Here is a 24,293-nt window from a genome sequence, read left to right as displayed (position 1 = left end):
ATTTTCAGCCTGGACCATCCCTTTAAGGGGGATGAGCAGAGGAAAGACGAGGGTTCAAAGAACTGATCACTCATTTTCAATAAAAAAGGGTCTTTTCGAACAGTGATTTGCCCTTGGCGGTGTTCAGGAGACGGATCAAGGTAGGTCTTGCCCTTACCGTGGGATCGATCCTCATACAATGGCACATCCTCAAGCATTAGTAACGAATCCAAAACAGTAAACAGTTTGATAATGTGACGTCAAACTTCGCGCTTTATATTGTTTGCTCTCAATACTCGGCAAATTTTATTTAGGAAATACAACCATTATACACCATGGCAATGGAAATAATATACGAACTTCGTACAATGAAGTCAACGTCACGCCTTTATTCATATCTTTAGAAAAATTGGTAAAATTATTTCAGCAACATTTTCTGCATTCCTGTGGCAATAAAAAGAGAATCAGAAGGGATGATAAAATGTATTCTTCTATTGTCAAGATTATGATAAAAGAATACTTTTCGCAATAAAAATAATTGTTCGAAATGATCATGACATCGAAATTATTATTTTTTTTTTTTGTTGGAGCATTATATGGAATGGCATGAAATGACTGGCATGACTTAGGAGGCAAAAACGATTTCAAACTGTTTTGATATACAGTGGATCTCTTAAACTGTAAAAAAAATACCTTAATTACTTTGGAATTGTGATAAAAAAATGCCTCCATTTCGGTAACTTTGGCAGTTAAAATTGACTTGTTTTCTTTACAGCCATTTACTCAAGTATATGTTACATCAACTTGAATGAGTAAAACAATCATTGCAATATCTAAAAAATAACCGGGGGAGGGGACTGGGATTTTATGTGCACGAAAGCCCACTACTCGTCCGACTTTCAATCGTATTATTGTTGTTTGATTGGCTTTTCATTTTTAAAAAAGTGAGTCTGTCAGGTCACTCCACTGCTCAGTGAGGGAGCTTCACCGTGACATGCTAAAGGTCCGGGAACGAATTAATTGATTTGAATTAGATCCTCTTGCTGACGTACCGGCTTCCAATGTTTGGAGAAAACAGCTCCAGTCTATCTTCAAGAGTTGATCAGAATACATATTCACCTTCTCGCAACTTGCGTTCAAGAAACAAATCATTAATAGTTCCTGCCACCAATATATACCCAGTCTTATGGTTCACGATCTTTTTATTCTGCATCCCCTCAACTCTGCGTGAACAATCTACTACGGCAAAGAATATAACAAGCAGATTCAACAGAGAAATTCAAATCTATGTTAAAAATCTACTTTTTTTGTTTTAAAAAAGTGGGGGGTGGGAGGGGGCTTCAGCCCCCCCCCCCTGCAGCCCCCCCCCCCGCTTCCGCGGCCCCTCCATTTAATTGATCGAAGTAATTTAAAATTACTTGAATTACCCGGCTAAAAAAAAAATAAAACAAATTCAAAGACACTTGCAAAATAGATTTGAGTTAGGAAGACTTAATTTGAATGTTTTAGGAAAATAGGCCTATATAGTGTAATTTCAAAGTCAAATCTACTTTTTAAAAAGTCAAGGAATAATTAGGCTACAAAGAATGAATTCTAATTGTACAGTGGACCATGCAGTGAGCCATGCAGGGATTACTTGAGCATGATGAGTGGACCTTTGTTCAGTGTGATCATGGTGACCTGTGTTGTGTGCGTGGTACACACGTACTCTATTCATGTACAACCATAGAGTATGTGTACAACCACTCCGGCATCTTGAGTATAATTACTATAATACTCCAACTGAATGTAGCGAACGGTCTGTTAGCTCAGTCGGCAGAGCATCGTGCTAATAACGCGAGGGTCATGAGTTCGAGCCTCATATAGACCAAATGCTCATATCTTTTTTTTTCTTATTTCGAGGGGTTTGAACGTTTCAACGAGATATAGAAACAGGAGTCCCCGAGCCCCGTCGCCATGGACAAAAAAAAAAAGGAATCGAATCTTCATCGGGAATCCTCCGTATCTGAAATTTTCTCCTTGTTTTATTTATGGTTCAGAAGCATGCAACTTGGGCTGGTAAAGAGTAATCGGGGTTGTTGAGCTGTGACGGGTTTTTTATTCTTCTTTCTTCTTCCTCTTGTTAATACTAATACATGGGAGCGGGGGGGGGGGGGCAGGGGGGGATGATGTTTCGTCAGAAATCCTGTTTTATCCAGGAATGTTGTCCACCAAATGAATGACGATGATAATGAATATATGATGATGAAGATAACAGTTATGATAATAATGATTATGATGATGCCGTTGATGAAGATGATATGCAGATATGGTGATAATGATGATGATGATGGTGATATAATGACGATGAGGATAATAATGATGGTATGACTTTGTTTTGAAAGTGTCAAATTTTAGTGTAAACTTGCATGCAGACCGGACCTAGTCTGCTGGGCAAACCCTTCACTCGAGTTAAGGGTCTGAATGTGCAGCCTACTCATGCCTTGTGTACTGAAGGCTCTGTATTGGAACAGCAAGTTTTGTATGTGCTAGTCTTTGCGTGGAGGCACACTTATTGATCAAAGTTCCAATCAGGGTCTGTGCCTGCAGACTAGACCGGACCAGCCCGCGCCCCTCGCCAGCAGATGGGCGGTTCCCCTCAATCTCCCCGCCCCCCCCCCCCACGTTGCGAAAGCCAGGATGTGCAATTTCCGTGGCGTTAACGACGACGTCAGGGAATTCCCCTCTAGCTCGGTGCTGCCAATACGGTCTCGCTATATTTTGCTTGTTGATTTGTTGTATGTGCGTGATGGCGGCTGCTGATCGTTGACCAAGATATTTCCGAGAGGTCTGACGTTAAAAGAGAACATAATTTATCATTTTGCTCCGGTAAGTATAAATAAAAATCATAGTAATTACATGGTTATGATGAAGACATGAAGGTTATTTGAAATTGACTGAATGTTTCGGTGACTCAACGTAACATGACGATTTGTTGGCATTCGCGGAAAAAAAATCATGAGTAACGTTACAATTAATACAAAGAATAGCATTAGCAGCTCCGCGCGCAGGTTGGTGCTACGGCTCGCAAGCCGCACTGCATGCACTGCCCAAGGCCCAAGCTTCAGTCTCTACTCTAGTCTCTAGATCTTTTGGTTGTTCCGCTGAATTGCATTGGCTTCTCGAATGGGGATGATAGTAAAATGTCAGAAACGATCGCTATTCCTGTCTAGAACTGATGGCTGATGCTCCTTTTTCGGACTGGCAGTAGAATCTAATTGTAACCATTTTTGTTTTAAATTAAATTATACAATACAGCTGTAACAAAGTTAGGGCAAAGTTTAGATTCTTCGTTGCTAGATCTAATTTAAGATCAGTAGGCTAGGCTAGACTATTTCTTATTAAGATATTGACAGAACATCAACAAATTTTGTCACATTTTTGTCGCATTTGATGATTTGTAGAGAAAATCCAAATCCAAAAATCTCAAGACTTGACTCTCATTGTCAACAACATCAACACTAAACTTCTAAAAGCAACAGTAAGTTATAAGAAGACTTCAAATTTCAATTGCTATTTTTCATGCAGATGTATTTGAGAACAGTAAGTAATTGTGGTATCAACCAATTTAATAGCATTTTATACTTTCATAGTCAAGTACACTAAAGCCAGGCCAGGGCTACGGATGGGGAAATTACATCTGACCAAAACAAATAATGGTTTTGCTAAAATCTATGCAGTGCAATATAGTCATCCAGTTTTAATGATTCATATACTTATTTAAAGCAAATTTAGTACTCTTTCAAAGCAACTAATTTTCGAAACATTTAGATGTAATATGTTGATGTTCAGTGTAAGACATTTTTTTCCCAATATCTTTGCAATGCATCATGTGCATGGCTAAATGATTGTATTGCCTAGTATACTAATTAACCTTGCACAAGTGTGAGTGTGTTGCCTTGGTACACTGTACTTCATTTCTCAAGAGATAATTTGATACTTATTTACATCTCAAAATCTCCTTTGTGACTTGTCTATTGAATATTCAAACGAGATGAGCTAGAATTATGTATTGTGTGGATGGGGTGGTGGACAGGGTGAAAGTGGGAAAAAGACAATGTATGTTCTGATTGGATGAAGGAACCAGGTGGGTGTTTCATAAAGCTGTTCGTAAGTTAAGAGCGACCGTAAAAACAACTGGTGATCCTTTCTTCTCATAATTACCATTAAATGTTCATTAGTGATTATTTAGCATGTAAGAAAGGATCACCAGTCGTTCTTAAAGTCGCTATTAACTTACGAACAGCTTTATGAAACGGCCCCCAGATTTGAAAAATTCATTGTATGTCTGATCCCGATATTTCTTAGATCTTTAGTCATGCCAATAAAACTGCTATTGTTTCAAACAAGAATTAGAAACCCAATATTTTCATACAGGACTACAGGTACCAAACAAATAAATGGGGCTGGGCCTTTTATGATTAATTCAATTGTTCATTTAATACTAGTTAATAGATTTTAATTAATATTAGATCATTTTTAATTTTCTATTTGAAAATACTTGTTATTTGTCTAATGCCTGATCAAATATGCTCAGGTTATTTTCTTTGGAAACATGTTGTGTAGACCATATCCATACAAATCATAATTGGCAAAATGTGTATTTTACGTATTTAAAAAAAAACAAATTCTTAAGATTGAGAGGTAATAACTCAAAATGACCTCTTATGTATGTCGTTTTCTATTTTTTATAATTTGGTCTTTTGTAAAGCGCTATGATACAGTCATTGTGAAGAACAGATTTTTATTCTTTGCCAAATTTATTATCACATTTTATTACTGTAACTGGTATGTGAAATATGGACTCTCCATCATGTGAGAATTGTTGCTTAGTGATAGAAATTCAAATTCAATCTTTGCATGCTATTAAAGCAAAATGACAAGTATTTATGAGCTGCTGTCCTACAAAATTGAAATCAATAAACCTTGTAACTGTTGATATTGGATGAAAGCCAAAGAAGCTTGGATTAGAAGCTACATCATCTGTATTGAGTGTAAACTGACACTTAGGTCTCAAGTTTAGATTTTAAGAGGGTTTGTCAAGAATTCTAAATGATTGTGTAGCAGTTAAGCGAAATGGATTACTGGCAATATGTTTCATGATACCTTGTTAATGTATTAGACAGATTATAGCGTTGAGCAAGAACTGTAAGTTGCAATCCGACTTGGGATTTCAAGGCGTTGACCCGGATGTGTACATTTTCTTGTTATGAGTCATAGGCCTACTCATCTTCTTTTGTTGGAAAATATGGATACATATATATATCATGCAGTTGTTTCATTGAGGTCAAATATATCATTGATTGCACCTACAATTGTAGATCTGTTTTCAGTTTTATTTTTAAGATCTTTCTAGATGGCTCACTTTACATGTAGGTCTGTGATAGACTGGTAAAATTCATGTAACTAACTACTGATAAAACATGAGAAGCCTAATACCTGTAATTTTATCTCTGTTTTCCAAACTCCCAGGTGCAAAATTGGGATAGGGTCATTCTCTTATAACGATGGCTGCTGCTAAAGCATCGCCGGTTCACAGAAGTCGGACTCATGGCCAGGCCCAGCAGCGAATTCAGACTTCCGGAGGGGTCAACACCAGTAGCGGCCAACATGTAGGGTCCCACTTCTCACGTTCCGCTCCTCAGGCCAACAGTGGGACGGCCATGCCAGGGTACAGCAACATGGACCTATATGCACCAGAAGATATTGACATGTATGGCCCAAACCGGACTAACCGCCATGGTCAGCATCGCTTAATACAGGAAACCCACAAAGTGACTCAAGGGCATCCAGTGGACCCCTTGCATGTTCCATCTGCAGATGACAACTATGAGACACAGCATCTGAGGGCACAACTAGGAGGGATAGGGGTTCTTCAAGAACTGCTTGAAGATCAAAGACAGGAGATTCAAGATTTACAGGAGTGTTTGGAGTTAGTGGTACAAACTGCCGTAGAGAACGGCGTTCTTGTGGATCCAGTTTTGCGAGAGAAACTTGATAGAGTGAGGGTTGGTAGTGTTACATTGTCGGACACACAATGGTCCGTGGAACTAAAGAGACCGCCACCATCGTCCATGATGTCACAAGCAGATGGAAGGGATCAGGTAAGAAATCTTCTTAACCATTTATGTTTCTATTAAAGTCGAGCTGTATTGACGAATGGTTACTATTTGATGATTCTGTACATTTGTACCTACCGGTACCCTCATTTGTATTTCATCTATGGAAATTAGTATTCGCTCTTTCATTGATACAGTTGTTCATAACAATCATCAATAAAGTAGATGGGTTATAGTTCCTCGATAATAGGCTTTTTGTTGCCTAGAGGGACAGAGTGCTTGATCATCAGAATGGCAAAATTTCATCTCTTTTACATGTATTTCCAAAAGTAATATACATACATGTATGATGCTAGTAAAGTGAAAAATTCTTCTTTCTGTAATATTAATTATTTTGTGTTAAATAAAGTCTTCCACTTTAGTTAAAGAGAGTTATGCTGAGAATTTAATACCTCTTTCATTATCAAGCTCTATCTGATTTATTGCAACTTTTGATGGTTTTGTGCTGCCTGGTCTCAGTTTTGTATAGATTATCAAAGATAAATCATTTCATATGTCATTGTCCGTTTTCACCAAATCCACCATCTTTCGTACTTGTTTGAACAAAAAGTTAAAACAAAAAGAGTAGAAGTTACATTAATCAGTTCAAATTTTAAAACTAAGTTTATGGGGCTGTACGTGAAAATATTTTACATAAGTATTTTTTTATATATCATCTGGTCTTGTTCATGATATTTATTTAGGAATTTTTACTTCCAAAATTTTAATAGGATAGGGAAGAGGGATATTTTTTCAATAAATCTCTTTTTTTGGTTATTCTTAGAGCAGCTTTTGATTAAAGTGTAATAAGCTTTTTTGTTTTTGTTTTTTGGTGAACAATATTTGTTTTCTCGGAAAATACAGAAAAATTTATTTGCCAGAAACTATTACTTTTAGTATCAATTTCATTTCCTACTTTTTCATTTTAAAAGGTCTTATTCTGGGATATTAATTGAAATTTTTTCATATAATTTGTAATTGATATCTCTTGATAAAGTAATACTTAGAACTGGAATATTTGTTGAAAAAACAGTAAAACTGTATTACTCAGAAAAAAAATTCTCAGAGTTGCTAAATTACAGAATGCTGAAGTTTCACTGAGTAAATCCCCTGATGAAGAAATTAGAAATTAAAAACATTTTTTTTTAAATCAATCGTGCATATCGCTTTTGGCGGCATGCATGTACTGCACATTAAATGTGGTTTTCCCCACTGACTAACTACATGTACGTGATCATGCAGTTGAGATTGCCTTGACGATTATTTTTTATTTAAAAGTGAATAGGATCATCATGCACAGAATGTACACAACATGTTCATGGGAATCCCCAGTGAGCAAAGTTCACATTATAATGACATTATTTTGAATAATGCACACCTCTTGATAAAAAGTGTACATGTAATCTGATGTTAATGTTGTGGCAATTCTACATGTCTAATGGCAGATCCAGGGTTTCGTTGAAAATGGGAACCAATCTATATCTCTAAAATTTGTAAACTTCTATAAAGGACAGTGATTTTCCGTTTTACTGGTAAATAAAACGGAAATTCCTTTTGGTTCGTATACTTTTCATGTAAAAAAATCATGGAATTCACCTTTGCAAAACAAAATTCATGGTTTTGCTGTGTACATCTTCAGTGACAAAACAGAATTTCCATTTTTAGATCAAGTTGAAACGGAATAACAGATTTTCAGAAACGGAAAAGACCATTTTTTGAAATGGAAAATCACTGTCTCTACTAATAACACTATTTCAATGAATTTCTTTGGCAATGGATAAAAGAAATCACACAAGTCAGAACAACAAACAAATGGCCAATTTCTCAAGAATAAAAAAGATAATATTGAAATATTATTTTCATCCGATTGATGATATTGCCAGTGTTATGCCATCTCATTTCAGTTCTCTTAAACTTAAACTTGTAGTTGAGGTGAAATTTACCTAGTTACAAACAAGAGATCCAGGTGGAAGCTCTTTTTTAACCTAGCTGTACAATTTTTTGTCCACAGATTTCAAGATTAACGGAGCAATTAAAAGCCAAAGACAATAAAATCAAGACTCTCGAGAAGAAAATCATAGAACTGAGAGAGGAATTGCAGCTCTCTTCGGATGAGAAGTCACAGGAAATAGCGAGGTTGCAAGCTCAGCTTCAGATCACGTCACAGGATGGTCAGACGTCCAAGGATCTGTGCCAATCCTTGACAGGAGAAGCAGAGGTTCTGAGGCACAAGCTTCAGACCATGATTCAACAGTGTCAGGGACTAGCCTCTGAGCTGACGGACTTCAAGAAGAATAAGATCAGGAATGGACAGGTTAGTCTGTTGTTCTGTTTTAGGGTTTGTTTCTTTCAACTTGATGGCTACTTGAACAGGGTGCTCCGTACTCCGTAGTCCAGATTTGACGTTGATATGGGGGAAGAGCTATCTTTCCAGAGGACTGACTCCCAAAGTCCCTCAGCTCATCGTTGATGCGGAGTGAGCTTTATAGTAGATTGGTACTGGATATATTAGGAGTCGGTTTCTCTATGTTATTTGCTAGCTTTAAGAACTAAGACTGAAGTATGATGTCCTATCTGGACTACATGTATACATGTGTTCCCTGGTCACAGGAAATCACTGATTTCAGCTGTCAGTGGATAAATTTGAGTTGATCAAATATCATAGACTATTTTTTTAGATACCACCTTCATCCTTTCCCTCTGTCCTTTTGGTGCTCAAATTCCCACTGCAATTACTGTAGACTACCCTTTTAATTTGGACATTTTTACCAGGGACTTATGAATCAATGTCGATGAAGGAGTGCACACCTACACCTATGTTGTAACCAAAGGATTGTGACACAGAAGAAATCCCCTGAATTTCAATGAAGTGTAATTTTGCTGGTAAACACGATTGGTTCCACAAGTTCACCCGTTGCACACCCTTTTTAATGATTACTCTTCAAATATTGCTGTTGATTCATTGCAAAATAAACATAACACATGTAGTCTACAGAGTAATACTTTTTTTCAAAACAATTTCCCTCTTATTGTATGTAAAGTTATTCAATTAATTTGCTACGATTAATCTCATACTCTACAGTAAGCAAAGGCTATTAGTAGCCTACAGAATGTGGAGGTCTAATGGGTTTCAAAGTAGAATGAATTTTCAATTTGAATTGCTTTTGATACTGTAGTAACTGTACAGTCTTGAGAAAAGACTAAAAACGAATTACACAAGCCCTTATAAATGACAATTAACAATGCATCATCATCACTCCAGATATTATTTTTAAAGAGTAGGCCTACAAAATACATGTGCATGTTCATACATGTATACTGCTAGCACATTAAAGGGGAATCCAACCCAAATAAAAACTTGTTTTTATAAGGAAAAGAAAAATCAGACAAGTTGATAGGTGAAAGTTTGAACAATATTGGACAAACAACAAGAAAGTTATGAATTTTTAAAAGTTGTAAATATTGGTAATCACTATACCCATGGAGACTTCAAATTGGCCGCATATGGGATGTCATAGTGATGCAAGGCAAGGACTACTCTTCCATGTACTCCAATACATATTATGGCTAAAATGTCATTTTTCCCAAAAGTTTTATTGCAAATTATATTTTTCTTTCATGAGGACATAAAACAATATACTACCTGGGTTATATTTAGATTACTGCCCCAGGGGAATGGGTACTTAGGAGAAAACCACAAATCCTTGATAATAAAGTACATGGCCTATGGGAAAGTTGTCCTTGCCCCTTGTCATAATTTACTTACCCAGTTGCCAATTTGAAATCTACATAGTATTAGTGATCTCAATGTTAAAGCAGCTATAACTTTCTTATTGCTTGTCCGTTTTCTTTCAGACTTTCACCATTCTGTTTAATTTATTTTTCTCCTTCCCAACACAACATTTTATGGCCAAGGCTGGATTCCCCTTTAATCATCCTTTCCCGATTAGTTTGCTTGTATGGGAGTTTTTCATACTTACCTTCCAGAAGGCCTGACTGACCGTACATACATGTACACGCAGATTGTACTAAATTGGAACATTGTAATTTTCTTTCCTTGGTCACAATGAAAATGTACATGTACATGTACATGTACATGTAGGTCTTTCTTTTGATTAAATTTCATCTTGGACAAAGTCAATTTTTTATTTCCTCCTTTCCCTTGTACTAGTACTGCATGCAGTTTCTTTTTCATGTAAAATTCACGAAATAGGAAATGGTTCCCCTTTAATCCAAAGCATATTGTAATGGGGATTCCCCTTCTATTGTACCATATAGTGTAGATGTTATCTGAGGTTTTGGCATATGGCCAGATATACATGTAGGCATAATGTATGTACATCAAAGGGACTTCATAGGCAGACATTGCAATATTATGATTATTATTAGTCTACAAACATGTACCTTGGCTTGTTGGAAGAAAAATATACATGTAATGACTACATGTATATTGCTTGAAGTTATCTTTTATTTCCATTGCTTTGAAGTCAAAATGTTGCTGAGCACTAAAAAAAAAGAGAAAATGAGTGAAAGATTAGCTACATAATTGTACTTTATTGTACATGAAAAAAAAAAATGAAATTTGTGTATTATGCTATATGTATGCAATAAAGCCGTAAATTACCAGTTCATCAATACCTATATATACATTATTGCTATAAAGAAAACTACGGTACAGTACATGAGACCTGTTTTGACCAAACAAGTGCTATAAAATGTAATATCCACTGTGTAGAAGAATGTTGCTTTTATAGCTAGGCCTTAACCCTAAAAGGACTGGGGAGCCATCCCCCGAACAGTTCGTGCGATATTTCCAAAACGCAAAAAAAAAAGGCCGCAATTTTTTTTTTCTCTCTGAAGTCTTGGCTCATTTTTATGTACAAAGACTATGGGAGATGAAATTCATAAAAGGATGATTATTTTTCTTTCTAATTGGTCTGCTTGATTAATTTAAGGTTTGATTTAGTTGTTAGATGGTCTGTAATAATTTTCATTGAAAAAAACAATGAAAAACAAAAGATAAAAAACGTAGAAATACATAAGAAATTCTAAAAACAAAGAAATACATACCGGTAAGGAAAGTATTGACTCTCGCAATTTTTTGTGTGGAAACCTTTAAATTAGATTACAAAGATGACATCTGGAATTTTTTTTATATTTTTCACAAATAAATTTGCATATAATAAAAAATGAATGTTTTCAGAACTTTTTTTATACTGGCTTGTAGTTTATGTAGTAAGGAATATGCGTGCCAAATTTCGGCGCGTATGGCGGTCGAGATCAGAAGGGGGGCCATCATGCCCCCCAGTCCTCAATACATCTCAAGTAGCCAGTCCTTTTTTATCTCAAAATAGACTTGGGATCAGAACTTTCAGTCCCTTTTAACAATAAAAATATGCTTTAAAACTGTCAATCACAAAATAAGAACTGTCCAAGAAGTTTTACTTGCTGCTGAACTTCCTTATTGAAAGAAAAATCACTGCCATTTTCAAATTTCCTTCAGAGGTCCCTTCTTCAATATAAATAGGTGTCACCGAAAGTAACCCAACCCAGTAGGGAGAAACCATGCTATTGTTTGAAAGAAAACAAGATGTATATTGACAGTTTACCCTTTTCTTTCAACAATGCTTAAATATCATTTAAACCTCCCCACTGTCAGCTCAAATGTAGGCATACATGTACTTATCTGTTCCACCTTTCCAGTGTTTGATATGGATGAGGAACTGTTTTTAAAATTTGTTGATCAATATAATGCTCTGTTTTTGTAGTGTTGGACAACTTCATACAACATAATATTTACTTAACACATTGATGATACCTCTGTTTACATATTTTTGTTTTATTTAGTCCTGGTAAACTTTATGCAACATTGATATTTACAAAGCACATTGATCATAATATTAGGGGCCCTTTAACACAGCATTTTGTCATCAATCACTAATTTCAGTGTTGATTCTGATTGGTTGACAGTGGATATGTGCACAGTGACACGTAGTGCAAAGACCTTGAATGGCGATTGGCATTGTTGTGGTTTATGGGAAGCCTTTGTGGATATGGTGTACATGTAATTGTGTTTTTAATCAAGATTTTAATCAACAAAAATGCTTTAATTGTGTGATAAGGGAATGCAAATATAGACATTTTACTCATTAGAAGGGGATTTTATATTTTTCACATACATGTTGTAATTAGTGATTTGAATTAACAGTTTTTTGTTGACAAATTTGTCTTGTGTGCAATATTGACAATAACAAGAGTTGAGTATTAATAGCATTTCTATTAATAGCATTTCTATTAATAGCATTTCATATCAATACATCTATGCCAGGGGCCGCGGAACGCTTTTCAAAGTGGGGGGGGGGGGGGGCTGAGCCAAAAGTGGGGGGCTGACCATGCAAAAAATCACAATCATACATGGTAATTTTTACGTTTTTGTACACGGTTTTGGAAAGAAGTGAGGGGGCTGAAGCCCCCCCCCCCTGTATGCTTTTGCACTTTGCAGTGATTTAGAAATATATGAGGCCAGGGTGTATATAAAGAAAGAAAAGATCTGTGAATCATTATGAATTTTAATAGCAAACTGAAAAGGGGATTTTATTTTTATATGATAATCATGATTTGATTAAGATTCTTGAAACACAGTTGGTCATGGTCAGGAGAACTCAAGGTCATGCCATGATTGCCATCTGCTTCGACTGGTTTCAGCATGAACCTCTCATGAGGCAATGCGCATTGCAAACTAGCGTACTGCCTACTGTTATTTCATCATTTCGTTCTGTTTATCCGCTGACTATCTTTCTTGTCCCAACGTGTGATTTAGCCCCATCCTGATTATCCATTTATTGTGGTGTTGATAAACAAGTCATGTGACCTTGAATACATTGCATTTGCATATACATGTAACTTACAGGAGATATGCTAGTGTATCACCGTTAAATTGCACAATCATTGAGAGAGTTTTAATTGAGCCAAGTTCAAAACATGTCTAGTGTAAAAAACACTCCAAACCAACCACAACTAGCTATCAAATCCTGATTTGTCACTTTGAACTAGGAAAATCCTTCTGCGGGTCCGGTAGATTACCTACCCAACAAAGCAATGATGTAATGCTAGTTGTATAAAATGGCCCTACATGTAAGGTACTCTGGTTACTTTTATTCTGTTCTTAGGAATTAATGGTCAGTACGGTCCAGAATATTGCTGATGTATGATGTCTGCAGACTAAAAAAACTCTTTTTTCTTCATGTTTTGTATTTGAGGCATTTGTACAATCATAGTAGACTTTGTAAGTTTTCATCTATACTGAAGTCAGTACAGTATGATTGCATTCTTTCATTTGTGATACTTTTACAATCATAGGCCTGCATAGGTATATCATGTTTGTTCCTTAAAAATTTGTTGCAATAACTGCATTTTTCTTGAAATCTTGTCAAAGTTTGACTTTACATCGGGCAACACTAATTGATTTCTACAGTGTACATGTACTGAACAACCTGGATGTGAGAAGTGCACTGTTTCTGCTTTACAAAATAAGTTCATGAATACATGTATTATACATGTACCATGGACTTTAATAGATAATAAATGCAATTGTCTTGTGAAGTGAATCTAATGTGGAAGATCCCCTGTTTCTTTTTCACAGGTTGAGTCCACACCAGCCATGATGAATACCCCAGTGAGCGCGGAGAACCAACTGAAGATCCATAGGAGACAGCTGGAGCAGCTGGAGCGGGAGAAGGAGCAGCTCTCAGACCAACTGAAGGAGGTGATTCGGATGAATAAAAGATGGCAGAAGTACAGCCAGCAGCAGGATGCTGCCAAAGGGGAACTGACGCAGATCAGATTTGACCTGGAAAACAGGAATAAGGTAAAACAAAAGTAACTGTGATCAAATATTTTTTACATTAATGCTCACCTGCTTTCCAAAATGTATGTGATTATTTAAGGAAATATTTCCTTCATTCATTTCCTTTTTTTTTCATCACTGATGAACAGTGTTCAGAAATATGAAGAAATGCATTGACATTGCAAATAATATATGAAACTGCAATGTAATTTGAACATAGCAAACTTCCCACTCGCAGAGGGTGATTGTTGAGTTCCGAAGACCAAAATGTGTCAGTCATTGTGTCAATGTGTCAATCATATTTGAAAACATAGCAGTCAGTATTTTCATAACCCTTCTTTGGTATTGTGGAGCGTTGTGGCCCAGTGAATTAGTCTCCGGACTTTGAAACAGAGGGTCGTGGGTTCGAATCCCAGCCATGGCGTAATTTCCTTTGGCAAGAAATTTATCCACATTGTGCTGCACTCGACCCAGGTGAGGTGAATGGGTACCCGGTAGGATTTATTCCTTGAATGCTTTAGCGCCTATTAATATGGATGCTCAGCTTCAGCCGGGGTAATAATATGATACCAAGTATCAAAGCGCAGTTGAGTATATGCACATAGTAACTGCGCTATATAAATGGACATATTATTATTATTGTCTTCTGCCAGCGTACAATCTTTAAAATACACACAGCAAATTATCCCTTTTTCAATATCAATATCAATATCTCATAAAGGTCTTGGAACTACAGTGCAAAGACTATGGAGAACTCATGGACAAACTACAGAAACAGATCCAGGAGAACGAGGAGTGTGTCAGACACCGACGGGTGGACAAGACGGAAGCAGCGCACAAGGACGACGTCATCAGGAGGCTGCAGAAGGAGGTCATCGACCTCGAACAAGACATCCGGAAAGCTAGACGAGAGAGCATGAAGTATGACACTGAGGTCGTCAAACAACAGGTAAAGGCTGCAATTCTACCCACCCACGATGCATTTCAGAGGGCCCAATGAAAAGATGTTGTATTGCAAGGTCAAAGATTTGAATTCAAAGAAAGGAATTCGAACTCTACAATTGCATAAAGTTCTAAATCCAAACTCCAAAGAATTCAGCGATTTCCCTTTCTTATCCGATGCATCATTCTTTCGGGCCCCATTGCATAAAATTTCTATTATGGTAACTTTGCCATCCAATGATAAATACCATGGTAACGATGATCAACAGCCAATCAAAATCGAGGATTCCATGCAAGTTACCATTGGATGGCAAAGTTACCATAATGGTAACTTTTATGCAACTCAACGGGGCCCAGATTTTATATTCATATGAGAAAAAAAAAAAACCTCTGAGTAGACAGACTCATGATCGAGTTTCAGATATTTTTTTTTATTATTTCAAATCATCCTCATCTACAGATTATTTGAAGAAACTTCCCAAAGCATTCTTTTTCCTTCATTACTCTCTACTCTTTAGTCATTCCTTTCTTTCTATATTTCAGTCTTACTTCTGCAATGTATTTTAGTATTTACTTTTTAGTACAACTGTTTTAGCACTGCATTTCATATCCATGGTGGAGAACACAAGTCTCACACTTGTGTGAAAGTACTTCTGAGGTCAATTTCATAAATAGAATATTATGTAATGTCCCATGATTTACCGAGTGAGCCTCGGCGAAGATACTAAACTGATATATTCCGTATGGATATCCCCCTTATAGTGCATTCAAAGGTAGTTTTATTTAATCATCATCAGCTGCAGCATGCAAAACATTTTTCACATGTGATATCAGAAGTACTGGGTAAAGACTATCCTTGAAAGGATTTCCACCCCACATCCTGAAGTGACCCACTCACATCCGTTACGTTCTGAAGCACAGCTACTGATCTAGCTCTGTCATTGGCTGTGTCCAGTCACCCCAAAACCTACAATAAGTCACCAGGGAAGGTTCTCTGTAAATAGCCGAAACAGTAAATTTGGTCTTCTAAAAAGCAAAACTTGAATGATTAGCTTTTATGTTTAAAAGGATAATGTTTTTTCTTTATACAATCAAAATTTCTACATGTAGTTGTACATGTAGGGTTGAATAGAAAAAAAAAGATAGAGGTTCTTTGAGTACGGTATGTTTTTGAGGACTGAGATTGACTAGTGTGCAAATCTTTTGCTTGTTTTATAGTTTCTTCTGCATTCAAATAAATACTTGTGTGGGTTACTGTTGATCAATTTTTAATAAGTTATATATAATTATCTTAAGATGCACCTTTTTTCAAGCTCAATGGAAATCTCAAAACTCATATTTGGCAACTTATTCTTGATTTTGGGGTGGCTGGCCATGATCGGCAATATGAATTCATCACCATGCCCATTTAATAAACAAAGGGGTCCGTATTCTGAAGTCAGGTTTAACTTAAACTCAGGTTTAAAGTTGTGGTTTAAGTATGGACAGCCAAAAGTATTAAAATTTTTATTAAGTTGTATGTTTCTTATGTTTACTGAGCTCTTTCCTGATTCATCGATGGTGAAGACAATCATCTATTTGTACTTCCTAGACAATTATGAATGATTTGAGAGCCAAATGAGCTGAAATATGATATCCCTACTGTTAGTGATTTATGTAACAATTGGGTGTCCATACTTAAACCACAACTTTAAACCTGAGTTTAAGTTAAACCCGACTTCAGATTACGGTCCAGGGTATTTAAATACAGGAAGAACTGTTTTCTGTGTGGTAGAACATTGGTCAATCTTGGAATTGACTCAGTAATGTTTTTAATGTGTGGTATGGCTTCCTGTGATAAAGTTCCAAAAGGTGTTTACATGAAGTCTGTTAAAATAGGGACCAACATAAAATGTACCACATGGTCCAAACAAATGGTGACGCTCACGATGTGGTGTGCATCACAGTCTACTCTTTATTACACAGTATCTACATATGTAGCGAAGGGGAACTTTTTTTTTTAATTGTCTATTCATGAAAAGGATATTTACATCCTGTTTAAGTATGATCCGATTTTCTTTGAATCAAGTACCACATCCCTGTTGTGTGTATTCATTTAATCATAAAGATAGTTATGAATGATGACAATGACCCCCCCCCCCCCCCCCGATGTGACTAGAGGGGGGGGGGAAGAGATGAAGGAGGAAGTACAGTGACCTGCTTGTTCTGTGTAAATAGATATCAAGAGGTTGTGGAAGCGTCGTGGTGTAGTGGTTCTGACTCTTGCCTTGTAATCATAGGGTCGTGTGTTCGAATCCCACCATGGCCTAGCTGCTTGAAATGCTATGAATCCAGTGACCAGGTACATGTAATAATAATTGTGAAGCGCTTTGAACAGTCATAGATTGATAAAGCGCTATATAAATGCCAATTACTATTAATTATTATTAGGTTTCAATCTCCATCATGTACATTGTACATTGAAAGGAATGGTCATACATTATAATGTCTACATGTACATGTATAGAGCGCTTCTTCATGTAAACATGCTCAATACGCTTTAATAATAATAACAAGGAATACTTCTACTCTCCATTGATTTGAACTGAACCATAAAAATTTCATCAAATTGGACGAGGAATGACAAAGTTATGATATTGTTAAAGTTTCTTTAAAACAGTTCTATGCATGTCCTCATGAGTGTACATGTATGTAATAATTTTGCTGATGCTACATGTATGAAACTATTTGAATTTTGTCCACCAAGAACGGAGAAGGTGAATTGACAACTGATTTTATGTAACATGAGCTATTCATTGCTGTGTACATGTAACTTACAAAGTATTTTGTTACAAGGGAGACATATCATACACATGTATTTAGGAAAATATCATTTAATTATTATTTCAGAAGAAGAAGGAAAGTGGGGCATGACATCATCAGTTCACCTAATGAATATTCATGATGGCGGGCATATGGCTGTTTACACAAAATATTGCTAGACTTTAAAATTCTTTAACTTTATTATCTGTTACCAGATTTTGATGAAATTTTCATTGATTTTCTCAGTGAGTTTTGCTCATAAGTATTTTTCAGCCCAGAGTAACCCATTCAAAAAGTTTAAAGGAGTTCGAAAGGAGTGCAAACTCGCAGATAGTTCACTTCCACTGCACAAAGAATAGACAATTGTGAGTGTGTGTTCAGAACAATGGAGATCTTAACAATCCACTAGCAACATTTCTAGAGGAAATATTCCTTTTTTAATATGGCTAGACGGAAATCTGGTTATTATGTTTGATAGCAATTGGTTCTGAAGAAAGGAAAACAGATTTATGAAACTGGAACAAGTGTGGGATTTTTTAATGGTTTATTGTGTTTATAGCATGTAGAGTGAATGACTTTCAGTCTTATTTTTAGAACAAAAATGCATGGTTAAAGAATATTAACAATCAAAATACTCAATCATGTGTTGTACTTTCAATTTTATAGCTTTTATCATCTTTGATTTTATGAACATGTTGCTCATATCCATGAAAGATACAGAGTTGGGTTTCCCTGTTTTATACACTAACCAATATATGAGTTTAATACTTTCATGTGTGTTTCCTTTTTGATAGTATGAAAATCATATTAGTTTGTTGCACATTTGAAGTTGGTCTCAAATACAAGCACCTGTACTGATAATGATAAAACAATTTATGTAAAGCTAGAAATGTCTTTCTAGCTTTACAGAAAACCCCATTCTATCAATCATGGCAGACTATTGTTTACAATGTGAATTTCAACAAGTCAAGAGTAGCGGATCATAGGTACACTAATATCCAATTTGACTTTGCCATCATTTGCCAAAAGGACCTAGCGTGGTGAAGTTACTATCCGGCCAAAAGCACTTATAGATATTAAACAGATTGAAATCCTTCCTATTACAAGATCGTTTATGACAATATTACCAGATCAAACAGATGATATCACAAGATTAAAAAAAACTGTTTTCTTAATGCAGCTGAAACAGTATAGAGAGATTTCCAAAAAGATCATACATTTTTTTGTTATATCCTATTTTCTTTGTGTACCTAAAGCAGTATACAAAAGATTTTCTATAAAAAAATCTGTCTTGAATACCATTTTCTTTTTGTGGCTGAAGCAAGATACAAAAAACAAAATCCACAAAAGAGCATGATATTTTTCGTCACAAATATTGCTATCTTATTGTAGCTGAAAGCAATATACAGAATATTTCAAAAAATATATTTTGTGGTGAATAATGTTTTTCTTTGTGTAAGCTGACACATGAGATAAAAGAGATTGTTTTCTATTCGCAGTTGAAGCAGTATACAGAAGATTTCCAAAAAGAACATATTGAAAAGGAAAAGCTGAAAAGGGAGCATGCCATCTTGAACAGGAATCATCTTGAAGCAGAAGAACTGGTTAGACAACTGACTAGACAAGTAAGTTGTATTGGTAAAGTGCTGATTCGACTTTTGCCGACTCGTCCTCTCATCACATGGTCTACCTTCATCTAGTCTAATGCCATTCCGTCCATCAACATTTCGTCTAACAACCATTTGGTCCAATAATCACTTTGTCTAATCACCAGTTCGTCTATGACCATTTCGTCTAATAAACAGTCGTTCTAATACCCATTTTCTTTTCATTCATTTTGCCCAATAAACACTTATGCAATTAGACCAAATGGTTTATGGACTTAATGGCTAATGGACCAACTGGTTATTAGACAAAATGGTGAGCAGATGAAATGGCAATTAGACCATGTGGATAGTGGACGAATTGATGATAAACCAAATGATAGTAGACGAGTTAGTAATTAGACGAATTGGCATTAGACCAATTGGAAATAAGCAGTTGTATTGTACATGTAATAGAGAAGTTCACTATGATATAAGAATGGTTGTGATAAGTAATTACAGCAGAAAAACTAAATAAATATATGAATAAAACTTTTTACAATTTTTTTTTTATTTCGATAACAGTCTGTTTCAAGTGCAAATGACTCCAAAATGTGATATTATTGATGAGTGCACAGTGGCTTGGAGATTTTTAAGGAAAAATTTATGTGAAATTGATTTTAAAAATGAAGAAAAAGAAATATAAAAAATTGGTAAAAATGTGCATTGTCCAAATTCATTTGTAAAAATAGGTATCATGCTTCTTGATCAATGTACATGTATTCCCAGCCATGTAAATTCCATTACGTCAAACCCTCGTTGCAGATTTCGCTGCACCAGCTAATGGTTTGCTACGGTCCAATACCCCGATAACGAAATCCTTGTTGGAGGAACCAAGATATTTCATTCCCAAGTGCTATCAACCCTGAATCGCCCGATAATCCCTCTTATGTATTATACTCAAATAACTGGCCCGGGGTGATTGAGGTTTTCCATGGTTCGTAATCGGGGTTTGGCTTCTACAACGACGGTTTCGCCTCATGCTAACACATTTAAACTTTATGTATCATTCTTGTATGACTTTTTTTTTACAGCTTGAAATAGCTAAAAGAGAGACACAACAACTCCAGCGAGAAAACCAGCAATTACAAGCAGATAAGAGAATGAACGCTGGTTACGTAAATGCAATGCCAGATAACCTAGTTTACAGGGTATGTATTCCATCAAGTTATTCAAATTCTTATTACTTTCCCGTACTCATGCTATCATTGGTTTTTGGATTATTTCTATTTTTTTATATAAATTTCCATAATATTTGCTGAAACACTGGGGCTTGTTATTCACATTGAATAACAAATTTAAACTATTACTCCCCAATTCAAGATTCAAGGGAGGCAGCGTAGCTCAGTCGGTTAGAGCGCATGTTTCGGATAAGATCGTAGATCTCAACGTGAGGGGTTCGAGTCCCGCTCATGCCGAAACGCGTCTATAAAAAAAAAAAAGTCTGATGCTATAGCGTTGTGTGTTAGCGTGCCTCACCAACTGTATTCAGTGCAGGTGTGAATACAGTTGGAAAACACTCCGTCCATCGGAAAGGACGCAAATATTGGTCCCGTGTATAGGAGAGGTACAACCTATGCACGTTAAAACCAATACACTATTCGTCAAAGAGTAGGGTGTCCACCCGGTGTATTGCACCTGCCGGTCCCGGTAAAATCCAGGTCAAGTACCCGATGCGTTTATGCCCAGGAGGGCCCTGCATCGTATACATCCAGATCCAGAAGATAGGTTCAGAATATACATGTATATTTCAGTTTAAAAGTTTTTTAAAAAATGTGAAGTAAAATATGATGTGTACCCAGAATTGTTCTGTAGACTTCCTGCTTGACAAATTTCAACATAACCTCGGTTAAAGTTAGGAGGTATTTTTTACTTTTAACAAAACATGAATGATAGTTATGAAACTTCCATAAACACTTTTTTTTCATACACGTACAAGTGGATCTAAACAATTTAAAAACTTTTCTCCTTGGGAACAGAAAACAAATGAAATGAAAAAACTAGGTGATCAATTATTTGAAAATGTAAAGAAAATGATGAGCTACAGAATATACATCTACAAAGTCCTCAAGCAGCTACATCATAACAATGGTTTCTCCAGTCTGGTAATGATGGCAATGAACAGCTTTGTCAGCGACATCTGTGAGCGTAGGAGAGTTGCTAGAATCTGCAAATGGAAATATGAAAACGAGATGAGAAAGACTAATACTGGAGTAGAGATTGATGAAATTTTATTCATTTGAAATATTAACATTCAAAATTTGTGCATTAAATTTTTTTTTTTTTTTTTTTTTGTAAACAGGAGAGACGAGAATTGACTCCCCACGGCCTTGGTCAGCAGAATTCTGTCATCTCATTGGATAACTTTCCGACGCTCCCCCGGGACGTCGAGCACGACGGCCCTCCCAACGGACCCCTGTCCGCCCCATCTCGTACTCTGGCACACCTGTCCATGGTCTCACCCCCGGTCTCCCCTCCCACAGCGTCCCCGTCCCGGTCGTCAGGCAGGGACTCGGTGGACTGTAACCAAGGTCAAAGGTCGTCATTCAGCGACGACGAGCCTCTCCAGTGCCCTCGGTGCTTGAGGGAATTCCCCGTGGTGAAACACTCAGACTTCATGAGGCACACAGAACAATGCCTTGATAAGTGATAATGGCCTGAGGGGTGATGTAGGGACAGTGCTTTGATAACAGGCAGCAAAACAATTCAAATCAATATTACTACTACTACTACTACTACTATTTTAGTAGTAGTACTACTACTACTAATACTGCTACTACTGCTACTACTGCTACTACTGCTACTACTGCTACTACTACAACTACTACAACTACTACAACTACTACAACTACTACTGCTACTGCTACTACTACTACTACTATTACTACAACTACTACAACTACTACAACTACTACTGCTACTACTACTACTACAACTACTACTGCTACTACTACTACCACATTTTACTATGACTACTGCCACTACCACTGCTCCTTCTACTAATCATAATATTAATTATTATTGTTAGCCTAAAAGGAACCATAGGGGAATCAACGTTAGGGAGAACAATGTGTTCATTTCACAGAATAGTAGGATGGGTGATATTAAGGGGAACCAACTCGAGGTTAGGGAGAAATTACCATGATGATAAATTGATAATAATTATTGTGATCTTAAAACTAAGATAATACTAATAGAATAGATGATACAAACGACAAAAACTACACTAATGATGATAATTACAATGGTAGCTAATTATGATAAAGAGTGCCAAATCCACTCAGAAGAGTATTCACAGTTTAGTAATAATAACAAACACCGTGAAATAATATAAAGAAAAAGACATTCTAACTCGATAATAATGATGATGATTTATACTTGTGAAAAAAATATCTTAAATATGCATTGCCAATTTTAGTTTACATATGAACAATTACCAATGATCAGGAATAATGATAATAATAATTATATTATAAAAATCAAAGACTTACACCAAAAATGATAATAATAATTATATTATAAAAATCAAAGACTTACACCAAAAATGATAATAATAATTATATTATAAAAATCAAAGACTTACACTAGCAATTCAAGCTGTGCCCTTAACTAAATCTGTTTCCACCAAACCTTTTCTACGACAACTACATCTAACTTCAGAGAAATAAATTCCAATATCATTTTAAAGAGTAAAGACTTGGCAAAATTCGTTTGAAAGATGAAAACATTAGAGTACTTCTGAATACATAGTGCAGGTTGCTACATAAGCACTTGCCCAATTGCCAGGGGCAAGTAAAAGTTAGAGTCGGGCAAGTGTTTTGAAGTAAAAACCAAAACTACTTGCCCGAATTAGGCAAGCAAAATTCCCACAGTAGAATGACCAAAATGAGGGTCGATATGATATGATATTGACCCTAATTTTGGTCATGGCAGGTAGATCAGTTCATGTCAAAAGAGAGAAAAAGGTCAATGGTTTATAAAACCGCAAAACTTTCTTTTGAAGAGGTAAAACTTTTTTTTTCAAGGATTTTTTCGGGCAAGTGAAATAGATTTTTGGGCAAGTATTTTCCAACTATTTGAAAATTTACTTGCCCGACTGGGCAAGTGCTTCCCCGACTGGGCAAGTGCTTCTAACAAGTTATGTAGCACCCTGCATAGTGTAAAGTGTAACATTAGGACAAAGCACTGTTATTGTCTGATATTACTGTATGCAGCTTTACAGTTGTATAATTTTTAGTAAGAAAAAAAGATATAAATCTGTCATTAATTTTATCGATTCATCTGTTATAATTCCATGTTGTTCAAGCAACAAAAACATTTCATTTGTATGTTTGGTTTTTGTTTTCTGCTGTCGAAGAACTGTCCCTACATCAACGGGGGGGGGGGGGCAGATTGGGAGGCAGGGGAGGGGACTCTAAAATTGATTTTAAGAAATTAATGTAACCATGGAGGTAAACATCAATATGGTCTTTGTTTTCAACCTCTTCAGCTGTGACACAATTGAATCTGGAAAAGTGAAATTCTTTCATAAAAGCATTGTGAAAATATGTAGCTCTGGAAACTCACTGTAATATATATTCTTCACTGCATTGTTGTCCATCGTGTTCTCTATTATAGGTTGTTACAATTGTATGCATGGTATGTCTCATGGGGGCGTTGCAAGGATCTTGCAATTGGTCGCAAGTCAATTTTGTGTCCAATATTCAGTTGAGATTCATGCATTTCATGGCAATTTTGCAATCGATTGATGGACTGCTCTTTGCATTATCAGGTATGATTCGCTTCAGTTAAATTTGATCCATCACTTGTAACTTTGCATTTAAAGTTTGCAATTGATCGCAAATATTATCTTGCAAACCCCCCCCCCCCCCTTAAGTGTTCTTTGTACATTATATGGGAATGTTACCTATCCGGAAGAAACTTCTAATATTTCTAATTTCTGTA

General features: G+C 36.1%; 1 protein-coding gene and 1 non-coding gene across 2 annotated transcripts; both read left to right on the top strand.

Moving 5' to 3' along the window:
- Nucleotides 1-1,776: 1,776 nt before the first annotated feature.
- On the top strand, nt 1,777-1,849 carry TRNAI-AAU (transfer RNA isoleucine (anticodon AAU)). Its single transcript has one exon. It is a non-coding gene; the product is annotated as a tRNA-Ile (tRNA).
- Nucleotides 1,850-2,566: 717 nt separating this feature from the next.
- On the top strand, nt 2,567-23,100 carry LOC129272350 (filamin A-interacting protein 1-like). The gene is made up of 8 exons (XM_054909502.2): nt 2,567-2,847; nt 5,491-6,122; nt 8,128-8,430; nt 13,759-13,983; nt 14,684-14,911; nt 19,206-19,331; nt 20,384-20,500; nt 21,652-23,100. The coding sequence occupies exons 2-8, from the start codon at nt 5,526-5,528 to the stop codon at nt 21,997-21,999; spliced, it is 1,944 nt and encodes a 647-aa protein (XP_054765477.2). The 5' UTR covers nt 2,567-2,847; nt 5,491-5,525; the 3' UTR covers nt 22,000-23,100.
- Nucleotides 23,101-24,293: the final 1,193 nt, after the last annotated feature.

Source organism: Lytechinus pictus, chromosome 12, assembly GCF_037042905.1.
Source record: "Lytechinus pictus isolate F3 Inbred chromosome 12, Lp3.0, whole genome shotgun sequence".
NCBI classification, from domain to species: Eukaryota; Metazoa; Echinodermata; class Echinoidea; order Temnopleuroida; family Toxopneustidae; genus Lytechinus; species Lytechinus pictus.
Note: the sequence above shows the minus strand (reverse complement) of the source record. Positions and strands in the feature narration are given on the sequence as shown.

Bases quoted from the DNA above. Each gene is read 5' to 3' on its own strand.
- LOC129272350 (XM_054909502.2), top strand. From the start codon at position 5,526: ATGGCTGCTGCTAAAGCATCGCCGGTTCACAGAAGTCGGACTCATGGC. The intron at 14,912-19,205 runs GTAAAGGCTGCA...TTCTATTCGCAG, and splicing joins CTGAGGTCGTCAAACAACAG to TTGAAGCAGTATACAGAAGA. The intron at 19,332-20,383 runs GTAAGTTGTATT...TTTTTTTTACAG, and splicing joins TTAGACAACTGACTAGACAA to CTTGAAATAGCTAAAAGAGA.